This window comes from Pyxicephalus adspersus, chromosome 6, assembly GCF_032062135.1.
Source record: "Pyxicephalus adspersus chromosome 6, UCB_Pads_2.0, whole genome shotgun sequence".
Lineage (NCBI taxonomy): Eukaryota > Metazoa > Chordata > Amphibia > Anura > Pyxicephalidae > Pyxicephalus > Pyxicephalus adspersus.
In genome coordinates, this window is record NC_092863.1 from 99,314,348 (window position 1) to 99,339,948 (window position 25,601).

The 25,601-nt window shown below is 41.4% G+C and overlaps 1 protein-coding gene across 1 annotated transcript in view; it reads right to left on the bottom strand.

Annotated features, from left to right (window-relative positions):
• Positions 1-21,192: 21,192 nt before the first annotated feature.
• The window catches only part of SMAD7 (SMAD family member 7), a 28,332-nt gene continuing 23,923 nt past the window's right edge, over positions 21,193-25,601 (bottom strand). The window contains exon 4 of the mRNA XM_072416727.1: positions 21,193-24,509. Within this exon, the coding sequence (XP_072272828.1) occupies positions 23,971-24,509 (539 nt within the window). The 3' untranslated portion in view covers positions 21,193-23,970. The remainder of the gene's footprint in view (positions 24,510-25,601) is intronic.

Genomic DNA, 25,601 nt, shown 5'->3' on the forward strand with positions numbered 1-25,601 from the left:
TATGACTGATCAGGGAGCACAGCATGTCTAGTATGAGGTCATATGTCAGCCTCCATATGTAGTTACCATACATCATAATAACCAATCAGACCTACATTCCAGTGACATGATTTTGGAATGTGGGTGGGTTTAGGACTCATTAGCCTTGACAACTATCACAGCCATAGACTGTGACCATCATTTCAGGAATTTTCTAAGTAGCGGACCTTTCACCTGATGGAGTAGAGATAAGTGGCAATCTGTCTTTTTATAACACCTAATTACACATAATGAACTCCTAATAGTTCATTAGTTATATGTGCCCATGAACCTGGAAGAGAGGACAGCATGCAATGAAAGCATATCTAAACCCCAAAAATGTGATGCATTGAATTGTTTTCCCTTTTATAGATATTTTTTCTGTTTGTTGTCACCTGTGTCACCTGAGCGACTTTCTGCATGACATTACTCCAGACCAACTTCCCGATAGGCTCAGGCCTGGACTGTGCAATGGGTGCTGGCAATAGTTGAAACTACTGGAGCATGTAACAAGGTGACAACACAGGAGCAAAAGTGTCAGACAGTTGTCATGCAAATATCACAAATGCCTTAACAAGGAACTACATGGCACTATCAGCTGATGTAATTTTAATAAAAGCTGCAGGTTTGTAAATAATGAAAATTATTTTGCAATTAGGTTAATAACCCGAAGATTGTATATGTTAGTGATTGGGTTGTATGAGTTTATATTCTGTAAATGCCAGCAGCCATATTTGCAGACTTCTCTTCCTCTTTAGTGCTTTCATCTATGCATACTTGTCATCTCTGACTGGGCACATTGTGACTTTATCTCAGCAGGTGATCAGTAACTGATCACTGAAAACTTCATAGAGTCATCATGGAAACATGGTACAGCCATCAGAAAGCTGTGTTAAAACTTGCTTACAGTATTGGTAAAGTTGTGCGGTGCTACCGGTGTGAAGTTATTGTAGTCTTTGCTACAATGAGTGCGCCAGACGCTGAATGCTTTAGATGCAAAAAACAAATGTTTATGTTAGAGCGTAAAGAATAATAAAAAAAAGTGCAGTAAAAATTCCTTTAATGAGGTAACATGAGACAAAGAAAAAATCCTGGTAAAAGGTGAAAGCCAGGAATTCTTGTCATGCCTAAGACTTTCCATCCAGAGAGGGGGAACAGGGCGGCATTGTATGGGCAGCGCACAGCACAGGGAGGACTCCTCCAAGTTCATGGCGAATATCAGATTACCTGAGTCACACAGCCTCATACTGGGTGGCCCGGGAACTGTAGTACAGAGGAGGGGGGTGCACGAGGAAAACCTAAGCCGGCAAAACTGGCATTGAAAATGAAAGATGTTGAGTGAGAAATAGCAGGGGTTGTCTTTCATTACCGAGTATTCAAGGCCCACATCTGTACGGGTTCTCCCCCCAATGCTGGGTCAATAGGGGACGACTGCATGCTGAATGTGGGAATGGTCCTACACCTACTGAGGAGGAGTGAGTGCTGGATGAATCCCCAAATGTAGCGATGGTTGTACCCCAATGGGAGGAGGAGTGAATGCTGGATGAATCCCCAAATGTAGGGATGGTTGTATACCAACTGGAGGAGGAGTGAGTGCTGGATGAATCCCCAAATGTAGGGATGGTTGTACACCAATGGGAGGAGGAGTGAGTGCTGGATGAATCCCGAAATGTAGTGATGGTTGTACACCAATGAGAGGTGGATTGTGATTGCCCGACGAGGCCCCAGATATAGAAATGTTCATACACCTATATAGGAAGAGGGTGAGCCGGACGAGGCCTGAGGTGTAAGAATGGTCGTACACCATGCAGAGAAAATCCACTTACTAATGGACTTATAACTTTAATATGAAGCTCACTACTATCTGCTAAATCACATAATAAACCCTCTTATATGCTGAATTGGGAAAAGAGTTAAATGTATCCATCGATGATGATACTTGGAAGGATATATGGACAAACACTGCTAACTCTTCAATCAGTATCAATATACTGGAAAATTTGTACAAAATCCTATTCCGATGGTATGTTACGCCATCTAGAAAAGCTAAATTTGCTCCAGACTTGTCTTCTGAATGTTTCAGAAAATGTATTGAAGAAGGTACTATGACCTACATTTGGTGGTCTTGTTCAAGATTAACAAAACTATGGATTAGAGTCTATAACCTCATCCATACTATATTAAAAATTAATCTTCAACGAAATCCACTCGAAGCATTATTAAATAAATCTATTTCAAACATGCCCAAAACAAAAACTGATAAACTTCATATTTTGTGCTACAAAAATGACTATTGCAACATCCTCTCTCAATTATAAAGTAGTATTTCAGAAAATGAATAATATTATGATAAATGAGTAACTAACTTTTATTACACAAAATACACATGGATATGGGACCCGTGGATAAACTATACTAAATTAAATATATACATACTCTTTCTTTATAATAGTTATATATATCGCCCCTGAAAGAATATTTCATTTTATTTTCCTTTTCTCTTTTACTTATTTCTTTAATGATCTCTTTCTTATAAGTTATCTTTATTACATTATATGCATTCATTTTTCCTTTACGTTATAATTAAAATTATATCATTTCATGTTACTTCATTTTTATTGTAACATTGTATTGTTTTATTGTTATACCTTGTAAAACTCAATAAAAATTATTGTAACAGGCAAGATTGGTCGTACACATATATAGGAGGAGGGTGTGCTGAACGGGGCCTGAGATTTAGGAATGGTTGTGCACCTATAGAGGAGGAAGGTGTCCTGGACAAGGCCCCAGATAAAGAAATGGTCGTACACCTATAAAAGAGGAGAACGTGCCGGACGAGTTCCATGATTAAGGAATGGTTGTACGCCTATAGAGGAGGAGTGTGTGTTGGATGCGGCCGGATATGTAGAAATGGTTGTAAACCTATTGGGAGGAGTGTGTGATGAATAAGGCCTGAGATGTCGAAATGGTCATACACCTATAAAGGAAGCGTGTGTGTTGGAAAAGGCCTGAGATGGTGAAATCGTTTCTACACCTATAGAGGAGGAGTTTGTGCTGGATGAGGCCTGAGATGTAGGAATAGTTGTACACCTATAAGGAGGAGTTTGTGCTTGGCAGGCCTGAAATGTAGGAATGACCGTACACCTATAGTGGAAGAGTGTGGGTTGGACAAGGCCTGAGACAAAGCAATGGCCGTGTTCCTGTGGATAGTTGTGCGTGCTGAATCTTAATGAGGCTTGGGAAGTAGGAATGGTTGTAATACATCACTGTGTAGGTCCCCCTTGTGTTGCCAAAACAGCTTGGACTCCATAAAACTTTAAAGGTATCCTGTAGCTTCTGGCACCATGATCCCGTTTACCAGTTGTCCTTCCTTGGACAATTTTTGGTACTTGTACTAATCACTGCATATTGGGAACATTCAGGAAGATCCACCATTGTGGGGATCCCCTGACTTGCTTGCTTGCCATTGCAATTTTGCCTTTGTTTAAAGTCATTCAGATTCTTATGCTTGGCCATTTTATCTGCTTACAACACATTACCGTCAATGACTGACTTTTCACTTCATTATGTGTTACAGTAATGACATCACTCAAAGTAAGCACCAATAAGCGTCATTCCTAGAAATGGTGAACCCTCCATAAATACAGTATGTTACTCGACATTCACAAAAACCCGGGGTAAATTCATTGAAGGAATCATGTCCCTAAACAGCCCCAGCCCTCGGATGTCGTCCTGCACTCCGTATTACTATCCGAGTACGGACTTAGGTGCCATTGAGATGGTAGAGATAAAACTGACACAGCATTTCCTGGAAATTCTTCTGACTTTCAGAGAAACAGCTCAACAGAGGCACACAACTGCACTGCTATTGAGAAGATAAAGCCACGACACGCAGGCCAGCTCTTTGTATATTTACTGCGTACCGCCTTCCCCAAATACAAATCAATATCTGCCTGGAGGATCTCCAAGAGATAGCGGGGATCATTGGTGAAGTGCTGCACGTTCCAATGTTGGCGCGTTGCAATCGTGTCTGCTTCAGGTGTAGAAGCCAAGCTGTAACCCTAAGTTTAGCTGGGTCCTTATAAGATATTTGCAGGATAAGTCCTCAGATGTCTATTCTTTTGGGGTCAATTAATTATAGTGACCTTTTTTTTTTTAATTCCTTGACTTCGGATCTCGGTTAAATAGTTAAGGTAAGTCAGATCCCAAGGGCTTAGACCCACGAAGGGCGATACACATCCATACACATTTCAAATGAGTTTCAGATGAAACAAAACCAGTCACCAATGAGTAATAATCCATTCTCTATTATGGAAGTAAAACAAAAGAAAAAATTTGCGCCACCTCCGCCAAACCCTATATTGTTATCTTTTCAATTAAACTTTATTGAGCAAACATATTACATTATTGTCAATTGTCCTGGCTCCTACTTCTTTGACACGTTCTAACCATCTGACACTTAGTCATAGATAGTCATAGGGATATTTTAAGAAGAAATCAGAGGAGGTGCAGCTTTATTTATTTATTGTATTTACATTATAGGAAGCACATGGACCGGGCCACATATAGCACCTATTACTGGTGCAAGCAAGCAAGAAGTCTGTCTGGACCACTGTTCTGTTCTTTGGAGAACTATATGGTGGTCCAGATGGTCTCCTTGCTTGCTTGCACTAGTAATAGGTGCTATATCTGCTCTGGTCAACCTGCTGTGTGTATAGAGCTTAATCGTGCCGTTGGAAATAATCACTAAAGATAAATTCCAGACACTATCATCTGACGTCTGTATGGTGCTTGAATTTCCCCATTGGGGCCGATTTAATATTGAACCTGGGTGAACCAGAAAACCTGGAATAGATTTCTTAACCATCATTTGCTATTTGTTGGCAAATGTTTTCAATCCTGGACCAGATCCATTCCAGGTTTGCTGGATCACCCACACCAAATCTTTTCACTGATGAAATGTATCCTCTCCAGCCTTGGAGGGGTTTAATAAATCAGGCCCATTTTATCAGAAGACACCTGACTAGGCCTGACACCAATCAATCCACAAAACTCTGCGTGTTGTCAGCACACAAGAAGGGTTAAATGCATCTAAACTTGCAGACTTTAAAGTGCTTAAAAGATGGGAAAACGTGCATATATTTTTTAATTTTGCCCTGACATACACTTTAACATTTCTTTGATCCCTAAAGGCCCATGGGAAACGTATACAATGTTGCTGACCTTGTAATATTTTATCATTTTTACAATTAGAACTGGAAATGCAGAAGAACAAGACAAAAAGACAAGTCTTCAGGGTTTAATAGCTGCACATAAAGAGATAAGTAAGAAATTTAATTAAAATCTTTCCATAAAAGTAAGGGAGGGTTCAGAGTGACATGAAAGCACAAACATACAAAAAAGAGATAATAACTATATGTGGACCGGTAATTAAAGAAGAGGGACGAGATCTGTGAAACAAATCTCTATAAAAGCGGAGACAGGTCGTACCGAGGGAGATGGCTTAGAGGGTGGGATTATGACGAAACACTCTTAATAACTTTATACACCACTTATCTTTATGTGAAGAGCTGCTTACAATCCTTAATTTATAGGGATAAAGATTGAGGAGATCTCTAGGTACCCCTAGATCAGCCATATTTGGTAATTCAGTCTGGGTATAGAGAAAACTTTGTGCTCTGTTGGTTTGTTTTTTTGCTTTCCGCATCCATTGGGGACATTTAGGCCACATCCTTTCCCAGAGACACAAAAGAAAGTGAGAAAATCTCAGTAAAATGTCACGATTTAAGATTTTCCCCTGGTAATAGAATAAAAATGTTGGATTTTCTCATTATTTTCTGTTTAGGTGACAATGGTCTCCTGGATGTATTGGGAGGTGAAGCAATAAAACCCAAAGGGGGCTCCAAGCGATAGAAAAACACCTTGGCTATACATAAACTTTAAACTTGGTAAAAAGATGGTGATGGAGATGTCCAGATGTCCTGCTACCTACCACAACCATCTTCCCATCATATTTCCCCATAAAATCATTTCTCGTGTAGACATCCAAAAGCCCGAGACTGCTACTGGAAGCTACCATCTTGGATTTGATATCAGCCGTATATCGGCACCGATAAAAACCTGAAAGGGGTGCTCCAAGCCATACACTACTACAAACTTAGTAGGTATTCCATGGACAAACATGGTGATGGGGATGTCCATATGCCCTGGTACTTACCACAACCACCTGCACAATTGTTATTTGATTTTCCATCATATTTCCCTGTAAAATCATCCACAAGCCCCAATACTGCCACTGGATACTGTCATCTTGGATGTGATATCAGCAGCCCCAGCATATTTAGAGATGACACACTATAGAGCTCCCATTCAAGGTCAACTGACAGTTTTGTATCACAATAACAAGCTCAAATGCCATAACCACACAAGTCATACGAAGTTTTGGCTGGAGAGGCTTAAAGAGGCAATTTACTGCTAATTTGGGCAATGCCAAAACCGATGGCTTCAGAAGTTAGACAAAACAACAGGTTGACTTTATTGCAATCCAATCCAGAAGTAAATTCTCAGCTTCCTTCCCTTTCTGCTGCTTTTGGCCACCAAAAGTGGAGATAAAGAGGACAATGTGAATGCCATACCATGGTCTGGACCTTATGTAGGGCTAAGGACATGTGAGAGAGTTGGAAGCCTGAGCAGCCAATCACTAAACATCAGTGCCATACCAAAGAAAGGGGATTGAGTCCCAAGCTTCCTATACCTGGAAGTGTGGAGTAACTGTAGTCATTTCCGCAAAGAGATGTGGAGGCCATCAAAGAAAAGTTGGGTATGACTGATGAAGAGGGCAGCAATTAAGTCCGCCATTCTTAACCAGGGTTCTGGGAAACCCTAGGATTCCTTCAGTGGTTGTCAGGGATTTCTGGAGCTTTGGGTGATCAATCTGATGGTGCCAGCATAGTTTTGGGTTTAACACCATTTGGCAGAACCAGAAGGATGATACCAGTGATCTTTGTAGCTGTTTTTAAGGGTGGCATTTTGAATAACAGGGTATATCATCATATTAGGAGCAATCTTCCCACTGACTCTCAATTAATTTTATCTGGGGTTCCCTGAGACCTAAAATTAATTCCAAGGGTTCCTCTGGGGTCAAGAGGTTTAGAAAGGCCAAGATAGGTGGGTCTGCTGCTTTGCCTTGATTTATTAAGGTCTTGGTGCCAACTAGGAAAATAGATGAAGTTATATGATTTGATAGAAATGGGCATGATACCAGTGGTATTGGTGAAGCCAATTGGAGCAAATACAGTAGAAGAATAGCCATTCTTCACAAGCCTCTCTCTCCTTCTTTCCTAATTATAAAATTCCTTCTTAACCAAGTATCAGCCTCCCAGTATCAATAGTATCATATTTATTTCCCAATGCATCCGGAAGGATGTCTCCTAAAAACCAACAAGTCAGAGGTCACGTAGGAGACAGGGCAGGGAACATCAAAGGCCGCACATGACGCAGACGCTTTGTCACAAAACATTGGCCGTCTATGAGCCCGGCATAAATAAAACACGCCTTGATTTGTAATGCTCCAATTTGTATGGATTGCCGTAGACATCTTCTTACTACAGAACCGTGACACAACAGACAAGTATGCCAACTCGGGCACCCGCCTCCTCGTGTCATGCCTCCGCACAGGACACCGCGCTGCCGCCACTAAACTTAATTGCAAGATGAATCATTCCATTCATGGAGTTGTTAGTGTTTATAGAAAATCCTGATCAAGCTCTGTAAATTGCTGGAGTGTACGCTCTTAAAGGAGGCCAAGCCCTTCTCAATCCTCCGCTTGCCTTATAAATGACGCTTCATTAGATGTGAGCACAGACAGGACATATATTTTCCGTAGGGCCTGCAGCCAGACAGACTTCCTTCAGCTCTTCCCATCTTTTCATCTTGTCTGAGCCGCTTGGAATCTATTAAACTCTACATTTAAATATATGTATTGTTCTCCGCATACTCCTGTGCTGCATTTCTCAATTGATAGGCTCCAGGCAAATGTATGGTAAAACGCCCTTTAGTTACCTTGTGCTTTCTGTCAAAAGACATCATAGCAATTGTAATCTTATAATTCCATAAGATAGCTGAAAATTGAAATCAGTTTCACAACAGCAGTGTGATGGGTGGGCAGGTAAATTGGTAGGATCAGAGGGTGAAGAAGAACCCAAATTGGTGCAATGGTAGACTGCTGAATATAGAACACATTGAAGGAATAGGGTAGCACGGTGGCTCAGCGGTAGCAGTCTGGCCTTTGAGGCACTGGGTCCCAGGTTGGAATCTCGGCCAGGACATTATCTGCATGGGTTGTATCTGGGGTACTCTGGTTTCCTCCCACATGCCAAAAACATGCAGTTAGGTTAATTGGCTTCCCCTAAAAATTGACCTTAGACTACATTAATGACATATGACTATGGTAAGGACATTAGATTGTGAGCTCCTTTGAGAGACAGTTAGTGACACGACTATTGACCTTGTACAGTGCTGCATAATATGATGGTGCTATATAAATACTGTATAATAATAAGCAGAAGGGGCATTGTGCTGGTCAAGGTTGCATATGATTAGTTCATGCTTCTATTTTCTAGATGTATACTTCTTGGTAAAGGGCAAATTCTACAGGATCACATAGAGTATTTCTTTTATGGTGACTGTGATAAAAGATCGAGGTACGTTATGCCCCATCTTTGTCCGGGGGGGGGTTAGGCTTTTTTTCAAAACAATACAACCAGACCTGTAATGTGAGGAACCAAAAAAAGACCCAAATTTAATAATGAGATTCACAGTAAATAATGGATCCCTCGTTCTCTGATTCATATTACAATTTGTGTTGTTTTTCAAATTTCATTTGTCTATAGTTTTGTATTTCCTTGCCCTCTTCCTAATAAAAACATAGTAGAGGGAAGAACCTATTGGTCTCATTCTTACATTGAACCTGCAAAAAATAGGGGATTCCTTATATTTTAGGGATCATTGCTATGGTAGGGGCATTAGATTGTGAGCTCCTTTGAAGAACAGGATTTATTGCTTTATGCCCCTGTAGCTAATCTGCACATCCAACAAGACTGAAACATCTTTATGACATTTGGAATCAATGACTGTAATATTAAACAGTTTGCTCACAGGTACATAAAAGGGACAATTTGCATGACTTCACCGTTTATCCTAAAATGAAGAATAAACCCTTTGGATCTGTGATGAAGTGAACAAATGCCTTTTGTTTTAATAAGTGACTCAAGGCATAATGACAATCCTTACAGTTGTATGAGACCTGGCGGGTAAGGACTGGGCTGATGGGTTGCCACCTTCTAAGTCAATGTTCCTCAACCAGGGTTCCTCCGGAGGTTTCCGGGGGTTCAATAAGAAATGAGCAATTTGCATTTCTCAGGGTAGTTTAAGTGACACCAATGATCTTTTTGGCTATTTGTAAGGGTGACATTCTTACCAACAGAGACCAACGTAACAGGCATTCTTCCTAATCAACACAACACCTATGTACTGTGAGCTGTGGATATAATAATTATAGGAGAGGTTCCCTGAAGAACTGAAAGTTATTTCAAGGGTTTCCCCAATGTTTAAAAGGTCAGGAAACACTGTTCCAAGTATTCCGGCATCAGCAGCTTCAAGCTGTTGTTCTCCTATCTGGCTGACGTCTCTGGTTGTATGTCATTCCATGAGCCCATGGTTTCCATACCCTGCACTGATATGAGCTGCATGGAGTTTGGAGCAAATGAGCATACAATATAAGGTAGTATCTGTACTAGAGACCAGAGCTTGCTGATCTATAGACTGGATCTGCAGCATCCTAAAATAATGATTTGCATGGTCACATTTCTGTCCTAAAATAAGAAAGAAACCCTTTATTTTTAAATGTGTGATAGAAGACCTGAAAATACCATCTGTTTTAGGTAAGATTTACCATGTTCTTTAATGGTCTGAAATACCACCCACTTTTTGTCTTTAGCACTTTAAAAACAGAACTGGACCATCAGACCAAACAATGGGCCCTTAAAGCACCCCTATAGTGCTGCCCTGAGCTATATCTTTATTTTGTATTTGCCTACCAAACCATGCCACCTCTCTGAACTCATCCTAACTCTTTTGGTGTTGGATGCCCAGGTCAAGCTGGCAGCCAAAGAGCAACATATATAAGAGCCAGCAATTCAACCTTCCCCTATTTTCAATATTTTTAGAAGAATTTGGTGTGCAAGTGGTGGGCACAGGTGTTCCTGGGCAGTTCCCTGTGGTTGGCACCCTGCCTCATCCACTGTGCTGGTTCTTGATTGTTTAACAGTGGTTGGTATGGCTGCTACTGGTTGGCACTGCCACCCCCATTTATTCTTTATGTACAGCCATGGGTGAGATGCTTCATGTAGCATCTCAGCCAGTGTTTCATACATCAAAAGCTGGAACCATTTCAACCTCACCACCCATCTGACCTCATTCTTACTTTTATGGTGTTGAATGTCCATGGCCATGGTCAACTTGGCACCTACAGCGCAACATACATCCCTCTATGTACCAGGATAGGGGAACTGTATGTTGCAAAGAATCAAACCAAACAGATAAAAAAGTAACATTTCACACAAGTTTCAGCACAACAAAATCTGATCTGTAAGACAAATCAGTGTATTGCATCTCCCTCAGCAATCTAAGGAAACAGAACAAATCAAATAGACCTACAGGAACAGATAGAGATCACTATTCCCACTAAGATCATATGGAAAAAGTTCATTTATGCAATTAACCTCTCTTTTTCTTGAGAGCTGTAATATGATCACCTCCACGTTTTAATATACAGATACAGAAATAGATAATATTAGTTTTACATTTAAAATCTGTCTTTCATTGCAAATACTTATTTTTTAAGCTAGGGAGAAACTGGAAAATGTGAAAAGGTGTTGAAAGCTCCCCTATTGGCTGGATTTTGGAATAAAACATATTTATATGTACAAAAAAAAAGGAAGAAGCAACACAGGGAGACAGTTGGCTAATTTGCACTTATATGCAAAATGCTGATTGGAGCAGAAAGCAGGACAATGAGTTGAGTTCATCCACATTCTGATTTGACTTTTACTGTCCAATCACAGCGAGGGGGAGGAACAAGACCAATATATTTTACTTTTCTGCAGTAGAGAAAAATCAGGTCTCCCTTCCAGCCAGACAGAGCTGTGCTTTGTGTCAGAGCTGCAAAACTCTGGATGGACAGAAATACAAATCCTTTGGCAGGTAATATAAGAAAAGACTGAAATTGGCCTTTCCGTTGTCACCCACACTCTGCCTCGCCCTATGCGATGTTATCATTGCTCTCAGAACATCCCCACATACAACAATAATCTTTGGACAAAGCCGTCTGTAGCTGTGGATGTGCAGACAAAGGGCTTATTATGTAGTCGGTGGAGGAACATGTACACACTCATCTCATGTCTGGGGCGTCGGGATCAAGAAAGTCGGCGATTATTGGAGCAGACAATCCTCCCTTATTATATGTATCCTTTTATGACTTTTGTTTCAGATTTGGTTTTTAATTAATCCAATAATGAAGGTAATGAGCACAGGTTAATGTTTTACGGGGGAAGGGGCGTAACGCCTCCTACCCAAGGAAAAACTTAGAAGTGCGCTGTGTTTCCAGCGAATGCAGCGACGTAATATTGCAAAGTTTGTATCAAACAGAGGACATTATTTACATGCTGGCTGCTGTATTATATAGATGGTGGGGGAAAAGAGAATTTCACCGCAATCACTCCTTTCTGCTGCTAAGACTCTTGTGTGCAGAAGCAGTAAAGCACAACCATGGTGTAGCGCTGCACAGTAGGAAGCAGAGACTGAGAATGTAATGGGCAAGTATGGCTGCCTCCCTTCATTATGACAATCTATATACAGAAACAATAATACAAAAGAATAGACTATACAATCCATTTATAGGAAACTATATTGTTGTTTCATGTAGCTCACACGCAGGAGTTGTACTTAGCAAATAATGCAATATATGGTTAGTACAATGTGCACTTACCTTTCCACCCCCCTTACACTAATGTAACCCACTCTCCCCATCCACAGTTTTGTGCTACAAGATCTGAAAGGCAGGTTTATTTACACTCCTTTGCTGCCCACCTCCGCACAGCTCTATAGACCTCCATGGTGTTCATCTATCTGGTCAGGAAAGAACCCAAAGAAGTCAACTGGGCTGTATGGCAGCAGATAACGGACAATGCGAGAATGCAAATCAATGCAGACGTAAGCACTGCAGTGTCATGACCGCTCAATCACCACACATATAGTTAGTTAGTCAGGTTAAAAAAAGACATAAGTCCATCAAGTTCAACCTCTAGGGAAATAAACATATCAAAGATAAAAACCCAATGGACATAGTTGATCCAGAGGAAGGCAAAAAAACTTGTTCAATTAGCTCCAACAGGGGAAAAAAATTCCTTCCTAAACAGCACAGCCCCCTGAAGGAAAGGGGGTATTTTTCTGGTGTATTTTCACTTTTATTAACTTTTTGAGGAACCTTAAAGCACTGTAGTCAAATCCATGAAACTCCTTTATTGTGCATGGCCAGGCTGACGCGTTTCGAGCATGCATGGTATGAATGGGTTTGGACGTCATTCTTCAGCTCTTTTTTCCCTCGTCCAGTATGTTTACCCAAAACAAAGTAAAATATCTTATTTTACAGCAGCCACATGGAGAGGTTGATGTGCTGGTGGGTGATCCCATGCCCATATAGTTTATGCCAGTCTTTTATTAAAGGTACAGTAGACCTCGAGCTGCGTACAAATGCGTTATTTTTTCATAATGGAGTCACTCGAACGTATGAAAAGCGCTGAACGTGAAATAGCCTTGTCCAAACAGATCCAAATGTAAATCAACTACTTAGCAACATGATACAAGAATGATAATAATCTGGTGTTCTCATCTGCCTGTTGGATTTGTGCCCACGGGGGGAGTAAGTGAAATCAAACATGATTTTAGTTTTATAGTCAGGGAGCCTGCAGGCCGTGTAGCGGCTTGTACGGAGGTTGTCCTGAGTGTCTATGACAGCCCCTTCCCGGCTTGGGAGAGCTCCAACAGCTAAAGGCATTCCATGTAATGTCAATTCCTTTGAAAACTGACTCAGTGACGAAAACACTTGTCATGGCTGTCTGTTACATCTGCCATGGGAAATGGATTGTTCCGTAAAACGCGCTGCAGGCGATGTGTTAGTAGGGCAATGCTACAGCCAGAGGTATGGCGGCCCAGCAAGCCTCAGAGCCATGGATGGACCTTCTCAGAATAGGTTACAAAATAAATACAAATTTATTTTAAATCTGCCCTCCGGCCTTCCTTTCATTACATCTTCACTTTAGCCTTCCCTTCAGTGTTACAGAATTGTCCTCCCCTGGATTCTTCTTATTCAGGTTGCACTGCACCCTGTAAGAAGCTGCAACATTTCAGACATCCAGCATCACCCAGCCTGACTGTCCCTGACTCACCCCTTCATTCATTGGTTGCTCTGCATCACATGTGGGCTTTTGTTTTTACAGAAGATATGTACAGCACCTTGCTTGTCCCTCCCTGGGATCAGCACAACCAGATCCTTGACCTCAAGAGCAGTAGCTTGGTCAAGAACACAGCTCAAGTCTGCTAAATGGACAATAAAGGAGCAGAAACATACCAAAATGTCACCCCTTTGCTTATTCTGATGCCTCCCCCTGTTGGCATATGTGCAGTGAAGTACAATCTGATTGGCTCCTGTTGGTGCCCCACCCTTTCCCAGTTTGCTGCTATACAGGAGTTTACAGGAGGCTGATATAAACAGATACTGCTAAATATAAGAATACATTGACTGTTTTCTAATAGGTAAATGATTACATTGGCTGTCTGCCTATCATTCAGCTTTAAATGTACAGTATATACTTACCAAAATCTGTTTATTGTCTTATATCAGAAAATAAGAGAACATGGCAAACCAGGAGTCAGAAAGATGATCCCTTGTACCCTCTAGACTTGGAGAGTACCCCTGTTAACCCTGTAATGTATCTATACATTTTGGCTGATACGTGGATTTATTGGTGAAGAGTTCCCATGTATGTATTTGTGTTCCTGGTGGAGGGTTCCTATGTATGTCTCTGTGTTCCTGGTGGAGGGTTCCTATGTATGTCTCTGTGTTCCTGGTGGAGGGTTCCCAGGTATGTCTCTGTGTTCCTGGTGGAAGGTTCACATTTATGTCTCACTGTCTTCCCAGTGTATAGTTTCCAAGTATGTCTCTGTGTTTCTGGTGGAGGGTTCTCAGGTATGTTTCTGTGTTTCTACGGGAGGATTCTCAAGTATGTCTCTGTGTTCCTGGTGAAGGTTTACCATGTATGTCTAATAATAATAATAATAATAATAATAATAAATGTCTCTGTGTTCCTGGTGGAGGGTTCTCATGTATGTCTCTGTGTTCCTGTTGGAAGGTTCCCATGTATGTCTCTGTGTTTCTGTTGGAGGGTTCCCATGTATGTCTCTGTGTTTCTGTTGGAGGGTTCCCATGTATGTCTCTGTGTTGGTTCCCCTGTATGTCTCTGTGTTCCTGGTGAAGGATTCACAGGTATGTCTCTGTGTTTCTGATGAAGGGTTCCCCTGTATGTCTCTGTGTTCCCTGTGCAGTTTTAGCATCATACATGAGAAGAATCTTCCATAGGAGAACATAGAGAACAAATCCTCTTCTGCAATAAGATCCTTATAAGAAAGTAAAATGGAAATTGGATCCATTCCACCTCCTCCTCACAACTGGCATATTTAGAAAAAATAGTGATAATAAGGCAGGCAGCGTGGAGAGTTCAGGCCTAGTCTCTCAAAACAAAGACATTGCAAACATTCCTGGTTTTAAGTGCCGGTTTAGGAATTAGGGGAAAATGTCCTCCGCTCACTGCAGGATGATTCAGATTTCACTATTTACAGTTACCTGAAAGGGCCAACATCTACAAAGACTTCCATATAACCTAAAGAGGACCTCCCGACTGGATGCCAGATACTACTGGAGGCCTGACATACAACTCTACTTTGTAGTGTTGAATCTGTTTATTGTGCTAAATATACTATATGACTAAAGTTCTTCAAATAGGAATGAGTACTTTAGGGCCATATAGATAGGTGTAACCACAAACCCTTCAAATGAGAATGAAGCTTCTCATTAAAACTACCATAATTTGGACTTCTTAAGGTGTTTCCAGTACACCTTCCTCTTCTGCATCATGGATGCAGGATTCAACATAATGATGGTGGCTATTGATTTTCCATCTATGCACCCTGTAGTGCTTTGGTAACCAGCAAATAGCCACGGACTAAATGTGGCTCTATGTGTTCTGCCTACTACGTTCTGGGCTGGGTCCACCACCTCTGGTTGCAGAGCAGAAGCTGGGTGCTGGCACTAAAACACAAAAGAGAACATGGGCATAGGGATGTGCGGTCAGGTAAGTGACCTCAAATGGTTGGGGATTTTAATTTTACTACCACTAACCTGCAAAAGGGGAAAAGCAGGGTTAAAGAAAATACCACTAACTAGCAATAGCCCCTGGCTTGGTTTACTCCCATTTTCTCTTCCATGCAAAAATCCAGTAGGAATTAAACTTTTACCCTGTGGCCCTCCAGAAGTTTCAGAAGTCACACTTGCCTGGGGCAGCAGCAGTCAACTAACAAGATATAGGGAGCCCCAGTGGCAGTGTCTGACTTTAAAAAGGATCCACATAATATTTAGCATATATAATGATATTAAAGACTGGTGGCCAATCTGCAGAAGATGAGCAGAGACTATGAACATGCTGAAGGGTGGTTGGGGACTGAAGATACCACAGTGACTGGGAATATGTTCCTGGAGACTGCTAGAGATTCCATAATTCCACCACCCTTACAAATTCTTGGGGTGGGGTTAGGAGTAAAGGGCCACAAGAGGCCCTTGTGCCGCCTGTTGAGCACCATGAGTCTATAGACTTGGTGAACTTTTTTTATTTGATTGTTTAGCTGGAGGATGTTTACATTTTCTTGGCGTCTCAATGGAATGGGGACGCACCAAACATGTCTCAATGACGCTCTGAATTGTGTGCACTTCCCATGTTCAGACTTGTGGACAGAGCAGTTTACACCGGTGACACTGAAAGCTCAGCTCACACACTAATGAGATTTTTAGCACACAAAAGGGACAACTGCACTTGGTTAAACACCAAAGGGCTTTTCACGTCTGAGATTGTTCACCAGCCTACACAAAGTCTGCCTGCCCTGTGATCCCGACATGAGTGACATGACTGCGAACTCTATAAAGATGCGGAAGAGGAAGATATAAAGACAAAAATAAATAAAAAATGTGACTCTGCCAAAGAAAGGCATGCCTATAAAAGATAAGAATAAATACCTTCCAGCACTGCTGGACTCTATTCCAGTCCCAAGCAATGGTTTCTCAAATTTTGCTGGAAAACTGACACTTCCAGAAGTGCCAATCTGTCGTGCTCCAGGAAATGCACACAAATTTATCCAAAAGGATTTTGAAACACATTGGACCATTAGTTATATGTTTTTTCGCCTTCCTCTGGATCATCTAGGCCTTATAAGAAGGGACCACAGAGGCCCAATATGTTAGTGGGTTTTTATTGATTGTTATAAAAAAATATAAATGCAAACTGTTGCTCGTATTCATTCAAACATTTGTGCAGATATCTTTATCGTAATCTTTAGATTCTCTGAAACACAATCTCATTGCCTATGAGTTCCCTTTGGCCTATCCCCCTATCAAAAACAAAAATGGGCCCTCTGTGCTGTAATGGGGGGCTCATTAATGTAGTGTGACCCTGCTACCTATTCTGCAACCAGGGTCCTGCACTGTCCCTGTGCAGTGCCATAGCTTATGGCTGCCAGTGCATTCGACCCAAATCCCGCTCTCTCTGCACTGTAAGGGGCTAAATGCTCATTTTTGCTTCAGAAACCAATGCAAAGCAGATTTAGTTACCCCTTGCAAGCTTTCTGCACTCATGTGACTGGACCCCTTTTGTAGAAAATATCATGAACAAGGCAGGAGTCAGCGTGGTCACAGGGGGTTCTAACAAGTTGCTCATTCTATGCAAATTCTTTGGCTTTTTTTGGTTTTGGATGGTGTGGGAGTGGGTAGGTCCTCTGGCTTTGGTGGCCCCTGTGTTTAAATTTACCTCTTCAAAAGCCTAAAACAAAAACACAATTTTTGTAATTTTGAACTTCCGTAAAGTTACGAGAAAAGGTAACAAGTATTGTGTGGCCTTCTATAAGGTGACACCCACTCCCAGCACTGGGACAATTACATCTAGCACCAAAGGATAGAAGGCCAAAGCGTATCCACCTTGAGATTGAAGACCCTTTTCGTTTTGCAACCTCTTGGCCCTTGAAGTGCCCATGGTTCCCGCTTTAATGTTCCCTATGCCAGAGACAAAACCCAGAGGAGCTCCCACAGGAAACATAAAGCATATATCTTGTATTTTTTGGTGGGCCGTGAAGACGTCTCCGAGGGGCACTGAGCCTCTGGTCACATTTCTGATTTTATTCTCCGCTCTGTTTACATGGAGCATTACAACACGCCTGGAACACTCTCAGGAAAGGAATTTGCCAAAGTAAATATTCCATCCGGTGGCCATCTTCACCTCCCCAGAAATGTGTCATCTGAAATATGGAGTGCAGAGTGTCTCCATCACCCCACAAAGTATAATCCTGACTTTTAGAGGAAGAAAGTGCAGAGTTTGTGAATGTTGGGGCCATTTAATAAGGAAAAGACCCCATGGGATTGCTGCACCCTTGAACCTTTAATTTAAAGGGGTAAATATTGACGGTAATGGCCTTTTAAAGGTTCTCTGGTACTTGGTTGCCAGTGTTCTGTTCAGGATCTGCTGACCCAGTATTTTAGTGAATATAAGTAGTTTAAGTACCTGAATGTGACCTGGCATTAGCTTCTTGTAGCCCCTGTACAGTGGCACAAGTAGCCAATCAGGTGTGGTGCAGTTTAGGAAGCATGCAGGCCTGGTTATTGGGATGGCAGACCTGTAAGTAAAAGTGAAACAGCAAGCTTCAGGTCCTGTCCCTGGAATGTTGCATATTCACAGCGTGTGCCTTTATGCGATGGGTAAACATGTTCAGGTTTGGTTCTTTATAGGTTCAGAAAATGTTCTTTGAAGGGTGTATACATAATCAGCCCATATAGTGCAATGGCACACATGTAATGTGTGCTATATCTATCCATGGTGCAGTACCAATTTTCACTGGTGGTGGCGCTGTACAATTCCCACTCACTACAGACACAGCTGGCCTCATTAGCCATCTTTAATAGCATCCTGCCTCTTACCTTGTCCTCCCCTAACATATGAACCCAAACATATGAACCCACCTAACTTATTGGCAGCACGGTGACTGAGAGGTTAGCACTCCGGCCCTTGCAGCGCTAGGTCCCAGGTTCGAATCTCGGCCAGGACACGATCTGCATGGAGTTTGCAGGTTCTCGCTGTGTTTGCATGGGTTTCCTCCCACATTCCAAAAACATGCAGTTAGGTTAATTAGCTTCCCCCCAAAATTGACTTTAGACTATGGTAGGGACATTAGATTGTGAGACCCTTTGAGGGACAGCTATTGGCATGACTGTAAAGTGCTGTGTAACATGCTGGCGCTGTATAAATACTGTATACCAGGCTGCCATGGGAGAACAATGGTGGCTGGCATAGTTGCATACTGAGAAAAGCCTCACTGCAAATGTGAGTGTCAGAGAAATATCAGATTTTGCTGTACTTGTTTCAGGTTAGAAGCTCAGTATTGAAGCCAAAGAAAGCATCATCATGACAGCCAGGGAACTAGCATCCTCAAAAGCAACCTAATTCTGCATTTCCTCATGATTGACTCCCTTTGATCTGATCCTTTGAAAGCAGCCAAATGTGTTCCCTGTTTTGAGGCTCCGCCCCCTGCAGTGAGAGTAGGAGGTTGCACAGACACATATGGTCCCTCTCCAAAGCTGAAAAGTATAAGTTTAGATTTCCACTGCAAGTTTTTTTTTTCCATTCTCACCGGTTGCCTAATCTGCCCTTCCCTCTCCATTTTTATACCCCTGCAAATCTGGAAGCCATATTTCCCCTTTCCCGCACGCCCGCCTCGCTCTTTTTCTCTCTCTATGCAGAAAGACGTGCTTTTCTCAACGTTTGTTTTATCACAGATTGCGATCTTTTAACAGATTCCATCTCAGAATTCTAAGAATGGGGAGCTTGTGTTTCTATTGTGTCTCTGCGCTGCATTGCCATGGCGACTGTCACATTATAAATTTGCAGAGCGACACCCTGCACAGAGTGATATCATCCGCTTTAAAGGGAAACATTCTGAAAAAATAAATAAATAAACGAGCTGTTTCCACCTCTTTGCGTTCCTAGGTCTATTTCTATTTATTTTTTATAGCCATGTGTTGGAGAGGCTTTCCTCTTTGGATTTAATATAGTGTAGGGATCTCTGGGTGTCCATGTTTGTATCTGGATCATTCCTGGGGGAGGTCTATGGAGGGTTACATTTATCATATTGGCCCCTGGGGATCAAGGCCTAGGGTTAGAGGGGGATTAAGGAGGCCTTGTTGCCATAGCAACCAGCACTGAAACCAGGCCATACCTATAATAGAAATCTGTACTTTCATCTCTCGTTAACCGTTCCAACTCCTCTTCGAATTCCAAGGCACAATCAGCACTACTAAAAGTCCTTCTACTGGGTTTCCTCCATTGGCTCCTTGTGCAAGATACAGCAGTGACGCATTTACTCTACACAGGCCTGAGGCCTTGTTTGCCCTGAAAAAGCCATAAAGTTATAGTAAATTGAACAGGTGCTCATTGCACTAACTAGGTCTGTGGGCTGGCTGCTGTGTGCACCAAATACAGGCCAAATGGCTTGCGGTAACTAGGGTAAATATCGCCCAGTATGTCCGTTGTCAGGGTAAATAGTGGTGAGCTACTTTATTTTTTCATTGGCTGGCAGTCTGATAAAAATGCTTTCTGCTATGTCCTTTGCAACAGGCTTGCTGCCCGATATTTACCCTAATTACCAGCCATTAAAAGGCAGCTGGAGCTGGTAATAGGTGCAATTCCAAGCAAGGTTGTCATCCTTGGCCAGTTCTCCATTCTGGACTACAGAACAAATCCTTTCCTCCATAAGGGGATAGGTTTTCTGTAGTCTGAGTGGAGTCCAGAATTTTTTTTTAGCTTTTATGTAATTTGTGCAGCCCATGATATTTATCCCAGTATGTGTGTGTGTATATATATATATATATATATATATATATATATATATATTTTTTTTTTTTTTAAAGCAAAGCCTTCCAAGCTCCTGCTATAAAATCATATCACATCAGTTTGATATTAGGGGAATGTAAAAGGAAACGCTTCACGTTTATCCATTTTTTTTTATAAATTTATGAATTCAATGAGGTCAGGTCAGGGTTGTGCGCATCAGAGTGATCACCATTGCTGCACTTTCATTGGTATAGCCATAAAAATTCTAAACAATACATAAAATCTCATCTATTTAATAGGACCAGGAAATCAAGGGCGGGGGAAGTTTTATGTTTGGTTGATACGTGAACTAGCACCATTGCCAATACAAAAACTGTGCATGCCAGGACATCAGAGATGGCACACCAAAGGAGACATGGGCATCTGAAAAATTCCAGGGGTATCCAATGTAGAAGAGCCTCGCAGAAGCTGCAGAACTGAAGCAGAGGAAAGAAGAGGAGGTGCAATGTGACCCACCAGTGCCATTTTTGTTACCGTCTTTCTGTTTCAATGAAAAGTTATACTCTAGAAACTGTCCAATTTATAAAGCGCTTAGCAGAGCCCCTGCAACTTTTTTAGTTTTGGAGATAAAATGATATGGCTAGGGCTGCAGGATTTTATACAGACCAGTTTCAGAATTTTGAGAAATACACACCCATGCAAAATGCATTTTTTGACCACTCTGCACCAACCAAGTCACCTTATGAGGACCGGCGGACCTGATCACACGATCGGGCGGGCATGCCTACATGGCATGCAAATTTAAGGAAATACACCTATATGTATTAAGTCAAAAGACAAATATTTTTGTTTCAACAAAACCAGACTTTCACTTTATATAATCCATAAAATATAATAAAAAACCAGAACAAAAAAGTTAAATTTTTGATTTTTTTTTAATTTGGCATTTGTTATTTGCATTTATATTAAGCAAAGTGCATCTTTTTAATTTTTCTCGTTTATACACATTGCACAATACATAAATAATGAGGCTTATAAAACGTCTTTTATATTTACAAGTAATAATATATTTATATATAACATAAAATACATTTTTTTCTTTAATAAATCTCAGATTTTTTTGTTTTAAGGAGTCTGTTTTTGTTTCATTTTTTTTCTCCAAAGCACTACATTGCTTTAAGTTCCAAAGAGTGCTTACTCTCTTGTTCATCTAAATTTTTTTTAGGTATCTAGAAAAATAGCTTATGTTTAACATGCTCATTGAGCTATAACCAATGTTAACGTATCATACTCCACGTATGATATATAGAAGAAAAAAAGGTTCTCTGTGCATAACTTGTACCTTAAAAAGGAGGGAAAAAAAATAATTTGAGCAAATACTGTATGTTTCAGATACATGGCCGCAGTTCAGAGGTCACCTTCTGAAAGGCTTCCAGTTTGGACCAATGAGAATCAGAAGGTCAACTTGCTATAAGAGCGGAGAGCATTCGGTTTGTGGCGTGCAACATTTTTGTGGCCAGCTAGGCTCCATTCGCACACACATTGGTTTGGCTCCCAAACTGGCTGCCTTAAACCCAACCAAATATGATATTTTTGTTCTGTGTGGGCACTGGCAAGCTAAGTGGCTTCTTGACTTCTGAGGTCTTCAAGGTCAAGAGATCTCCAGCAGAATGTTGGTCTCCTTCCTCAACACCAAGCCAAATAATGGGAGTCCAACCTCCCCAGATGTATACTTCATGGCCTTGTAAGAGGAACTGGAGATATAACAAGCCAAATAGATGATTTAGGTCCACCAATGCCCATTCAGAACTTTCATACTAGATTTGGTTATGGCAAAGGGCAAGTTCAAAGTGTTTATGCACTGTGCTGTCAAAACTGTAAAACAAAACTCGTTATAGACAACAATTAAAAAACTAGAATTTGGGAACTGTGCATTCAAGGCCCTCTGCAGCCAATAAGAGCGCCAGGAATAACACATAGACATATATGATGACCACATATGATTGCCCCATTGTGTTCTCCTAAAAAACAACACCAAGAAGCCACAGTGCAAAACACTTTCTTGCCTCTGAAAGTTCCAATACTCACTGGCAGTTACGGAACATAGAAAAAACACACACATTGTCTTTAAACAACACTTCTTCGCACAGCATAGACACTTATTCAGGAATCTCTTGAACCATTGACCACTGCGGCTCTTGAATATCCTATAGGTATAAGTTTACATTAGACGTACATAAAGTGAATTTGTCAGTCTGTGAACTTTTTCTTAGAAAAATCAGCTTTTTTTTCTTCTTAATTGCATTGGCTTATTTAAAACAACAAACCACATGCACTGCCCCTATACAAAAAAAGTGTTTGATAATCTGCATTATGGAAGAGGGGGTTAGGCAGTTCGGCAGTTTTTGGTTTGGTCAAAATGAAGCACAATCACTACACTCCAGACTCAAGCACATATTTTCTCTATACACCTTGAACGTGACAATCTGCAATCGGCATGGCAGCTCTGAACCAGCCATGGTGACATGTGGGCCCCTGCTTGGACTGCTAATTCTTGCACCTGAAATACTTTATGGAATCTTTCAGGAAAAGCAAGTTTACAAAATCAGACCTAAAGAACAAGTGCACTTTTTTTTTATAAAAAAACAGTTATGATTTCCCTCAACATGGCCAGTTCAACACATACTACTGCAAAATTTTGTATTCTGTACAGCACATGCCTTGATCAAAGTGCTTTAAATTGTGTGTTTAGGAAAAGGAGTTGCTCAGGGGAGGAGCAAAAAAGATAGAGACAGGATAGGAAGTTTCTCAGCCAATTGGAAGCCTCTATAGGTAGGCTGCAAACCATAATGGATGCCAGTTATGCTTCTTTTGAAGGGTCTCTGAGAATCCACCTCCAACAGGACCCATCTACAATTTGCAGTAGCATAAGAAAAAAAACAAAAAAACAGTGGGGTTACATTTTCAAAACTTGCTTTGTCTAAATACAAATAAGCAAAAGGTGTTTTACAAAGTGCACTTCTTCCTTAAAATCCGTTCTGCAAGTAGAGGCTACGAGCTATGGTAAAGGTCAACCCAGGACATGATACCATACTTCGAGCAAAAAGCATCGAGGTGCAGTAATCAAAAACAGCCAATCAAAGACAGCCTTTCTTTCTCCAGTTACAAAGCTTATGTGTGATTGGCTGTTAAAGCTTACGGCAACTCACGGCAAATACATGCTCCACATGGAAGGTGGCTGGTGTAGGACAAAACGGTGGTCATTTCAAGCCCCCACAAAAAATCTTATCCAAATTCATGGCCTTTTGCCTTTCTGTACCCAAACATCGTAGAGAGGATCGAGCAGGGGGGGAATTTGCTTCTATATAAAAAATAAATACTGATTTGTCCCCCCCTTGCTTTAAATAAAATATGTTGCAATGAGACAAGGACTACTATAGTGAGGGGGGCCCGTCCTTTACTTGCCCTCCTCTTCCCAACCCATACCGACCCCGTTCTCTTCCGTGAGACCTCATTCACACTTGTAAGAAAAGTTTTTGAAAAAAATATCCTCGACATAAGCTATTTCTCAAAAACAAACATCTGTTGGGGAGGGAAAAGGTGGGGGGGGGAAGTATGCACAAAGAAGCAAGCACTCCGAAGGAAATTTTAGCAGCAAGTAGTAAAGAAGTCCCGAAGTCCACTTGTTTCCGAGTCATCGGTTATTGAAGATCACCTCCAACCAGCAGGGACAACTACTGATAAACTGTCTCGTGTAGCACTGTCCCCAGCCTTTCACAAAGCTTATCTGTACAGTGTACCCAGTCCAGGGCTGTTGCATAAACTCGTGGTCGTTGGGCCTTTGCAAACTGTAAGCCTTCTCATAGTCAAAAGCTTTGATGGAAAATCCGGGAAACACCTTATGGACCAATAACGTCCTAGAATCGGGGTTGTCCAGTGTGGCCGACTTGATGAAAATTGGATAGCTGCTGCGGTTGTAAACCCAGACGCCGTCCACTTCCTTGGTGAGCTGGATGCCGTAGCCGATTTTGCTGCGCACTTTTTGCACCAGCTGGCTTCTGTTGTCCGAGTTCAGTTGTCCTATGCAGAAGCCGTTCCCCTGAGGTAGATCATAAAAGATATCCAGGGAAGGTTCTTGGACAGAATACAAACGACCCACCCGTGTTTTTTCTTCCCAGTACGCTACCACGCACCAATGGGACGGGTCCCCAGACTCCTGAAGAAGTTGGGAATCTGCAAAGAGAAAACAAAGAACCATTAGATTTGAGTTCTGTTTAAAGGTCATTAGATTTGAGTTCTATTTAAATGTCATTAAATTTGAGTTCTATTTAAATGCTACATACAAGTACAGATTGATTGGTACATATATTAAAATTGGCAACAGTGTCACCTAAAGGCTAAGGGTGGTTACTGCAACATAAACAATAAAAAAATGATTCCCACTGTACCCTAAAACATTTAATAAACAGAAAAATAAGCCTATGAGAGCAACCGCGACTGATACAAGGAATGCAATAGCCAACCATCCGAAAATGCTGAAGCAGAACAAGCTGTAGATGAGAAAATGTTCTGATCTGCATGGCCATTCCTAGAGGTCAGCATGGCAGCTAGCCTTTTCAGACTGCACAGCCAGGTTGGTGACCTCAATTCTCTCTACTACAGTTATGCATTACATAATATCTTTGCATGAACTAGCAGAAGACTGACAAGCCCATCCTTTTGTTCACTCTTACTGCTCCCTCTCCTACTGCCTGCTGGGAAAGCAAATCAGATGCAGATTGCTTTCTATAGAAAACTGCCATTTATTATTATTTTTCTTTTTGATTATCATCCCCAAGCTCCATGGACAGACGATCCGAATGAAAAGGAATATATGAGACGCAGCAATTTTTTTGTTTCACGACTGCCTGGAGTCTTTGTAATAAAGTAATTGGCTTGGGTAACGATCTCTCCCCAGCTCATCAATCTGTGGTTTGTGGCGTTGCAGGGTGGGGACCGGAAGTCTTGCACTGAAGCATTAATTGTATTTTTCTGCTAACAATTGTAACTGCCACCCACCAGCTCAGTTTGTTTGTACTGACAGCACACCTACCTACCAGAGGGAAACAACAGGACAATGAGGAAAGACAAAAAGTTTGCATGAAAGCTACAAAAACTTATTAAAACAGAGCCTTGCGGTAAAATGTAAGGGGGCGGAGGGGGGGGGGGTGCATGAGTCAGACAATTTAATTCCATATCATTAACTGAGGAAGAAAACTTTTTTCAGAAGTTAAAAATCCAGTTATTGCTTTGTAAGCTGATCTTGCAAATAATTATCTTTTTTTT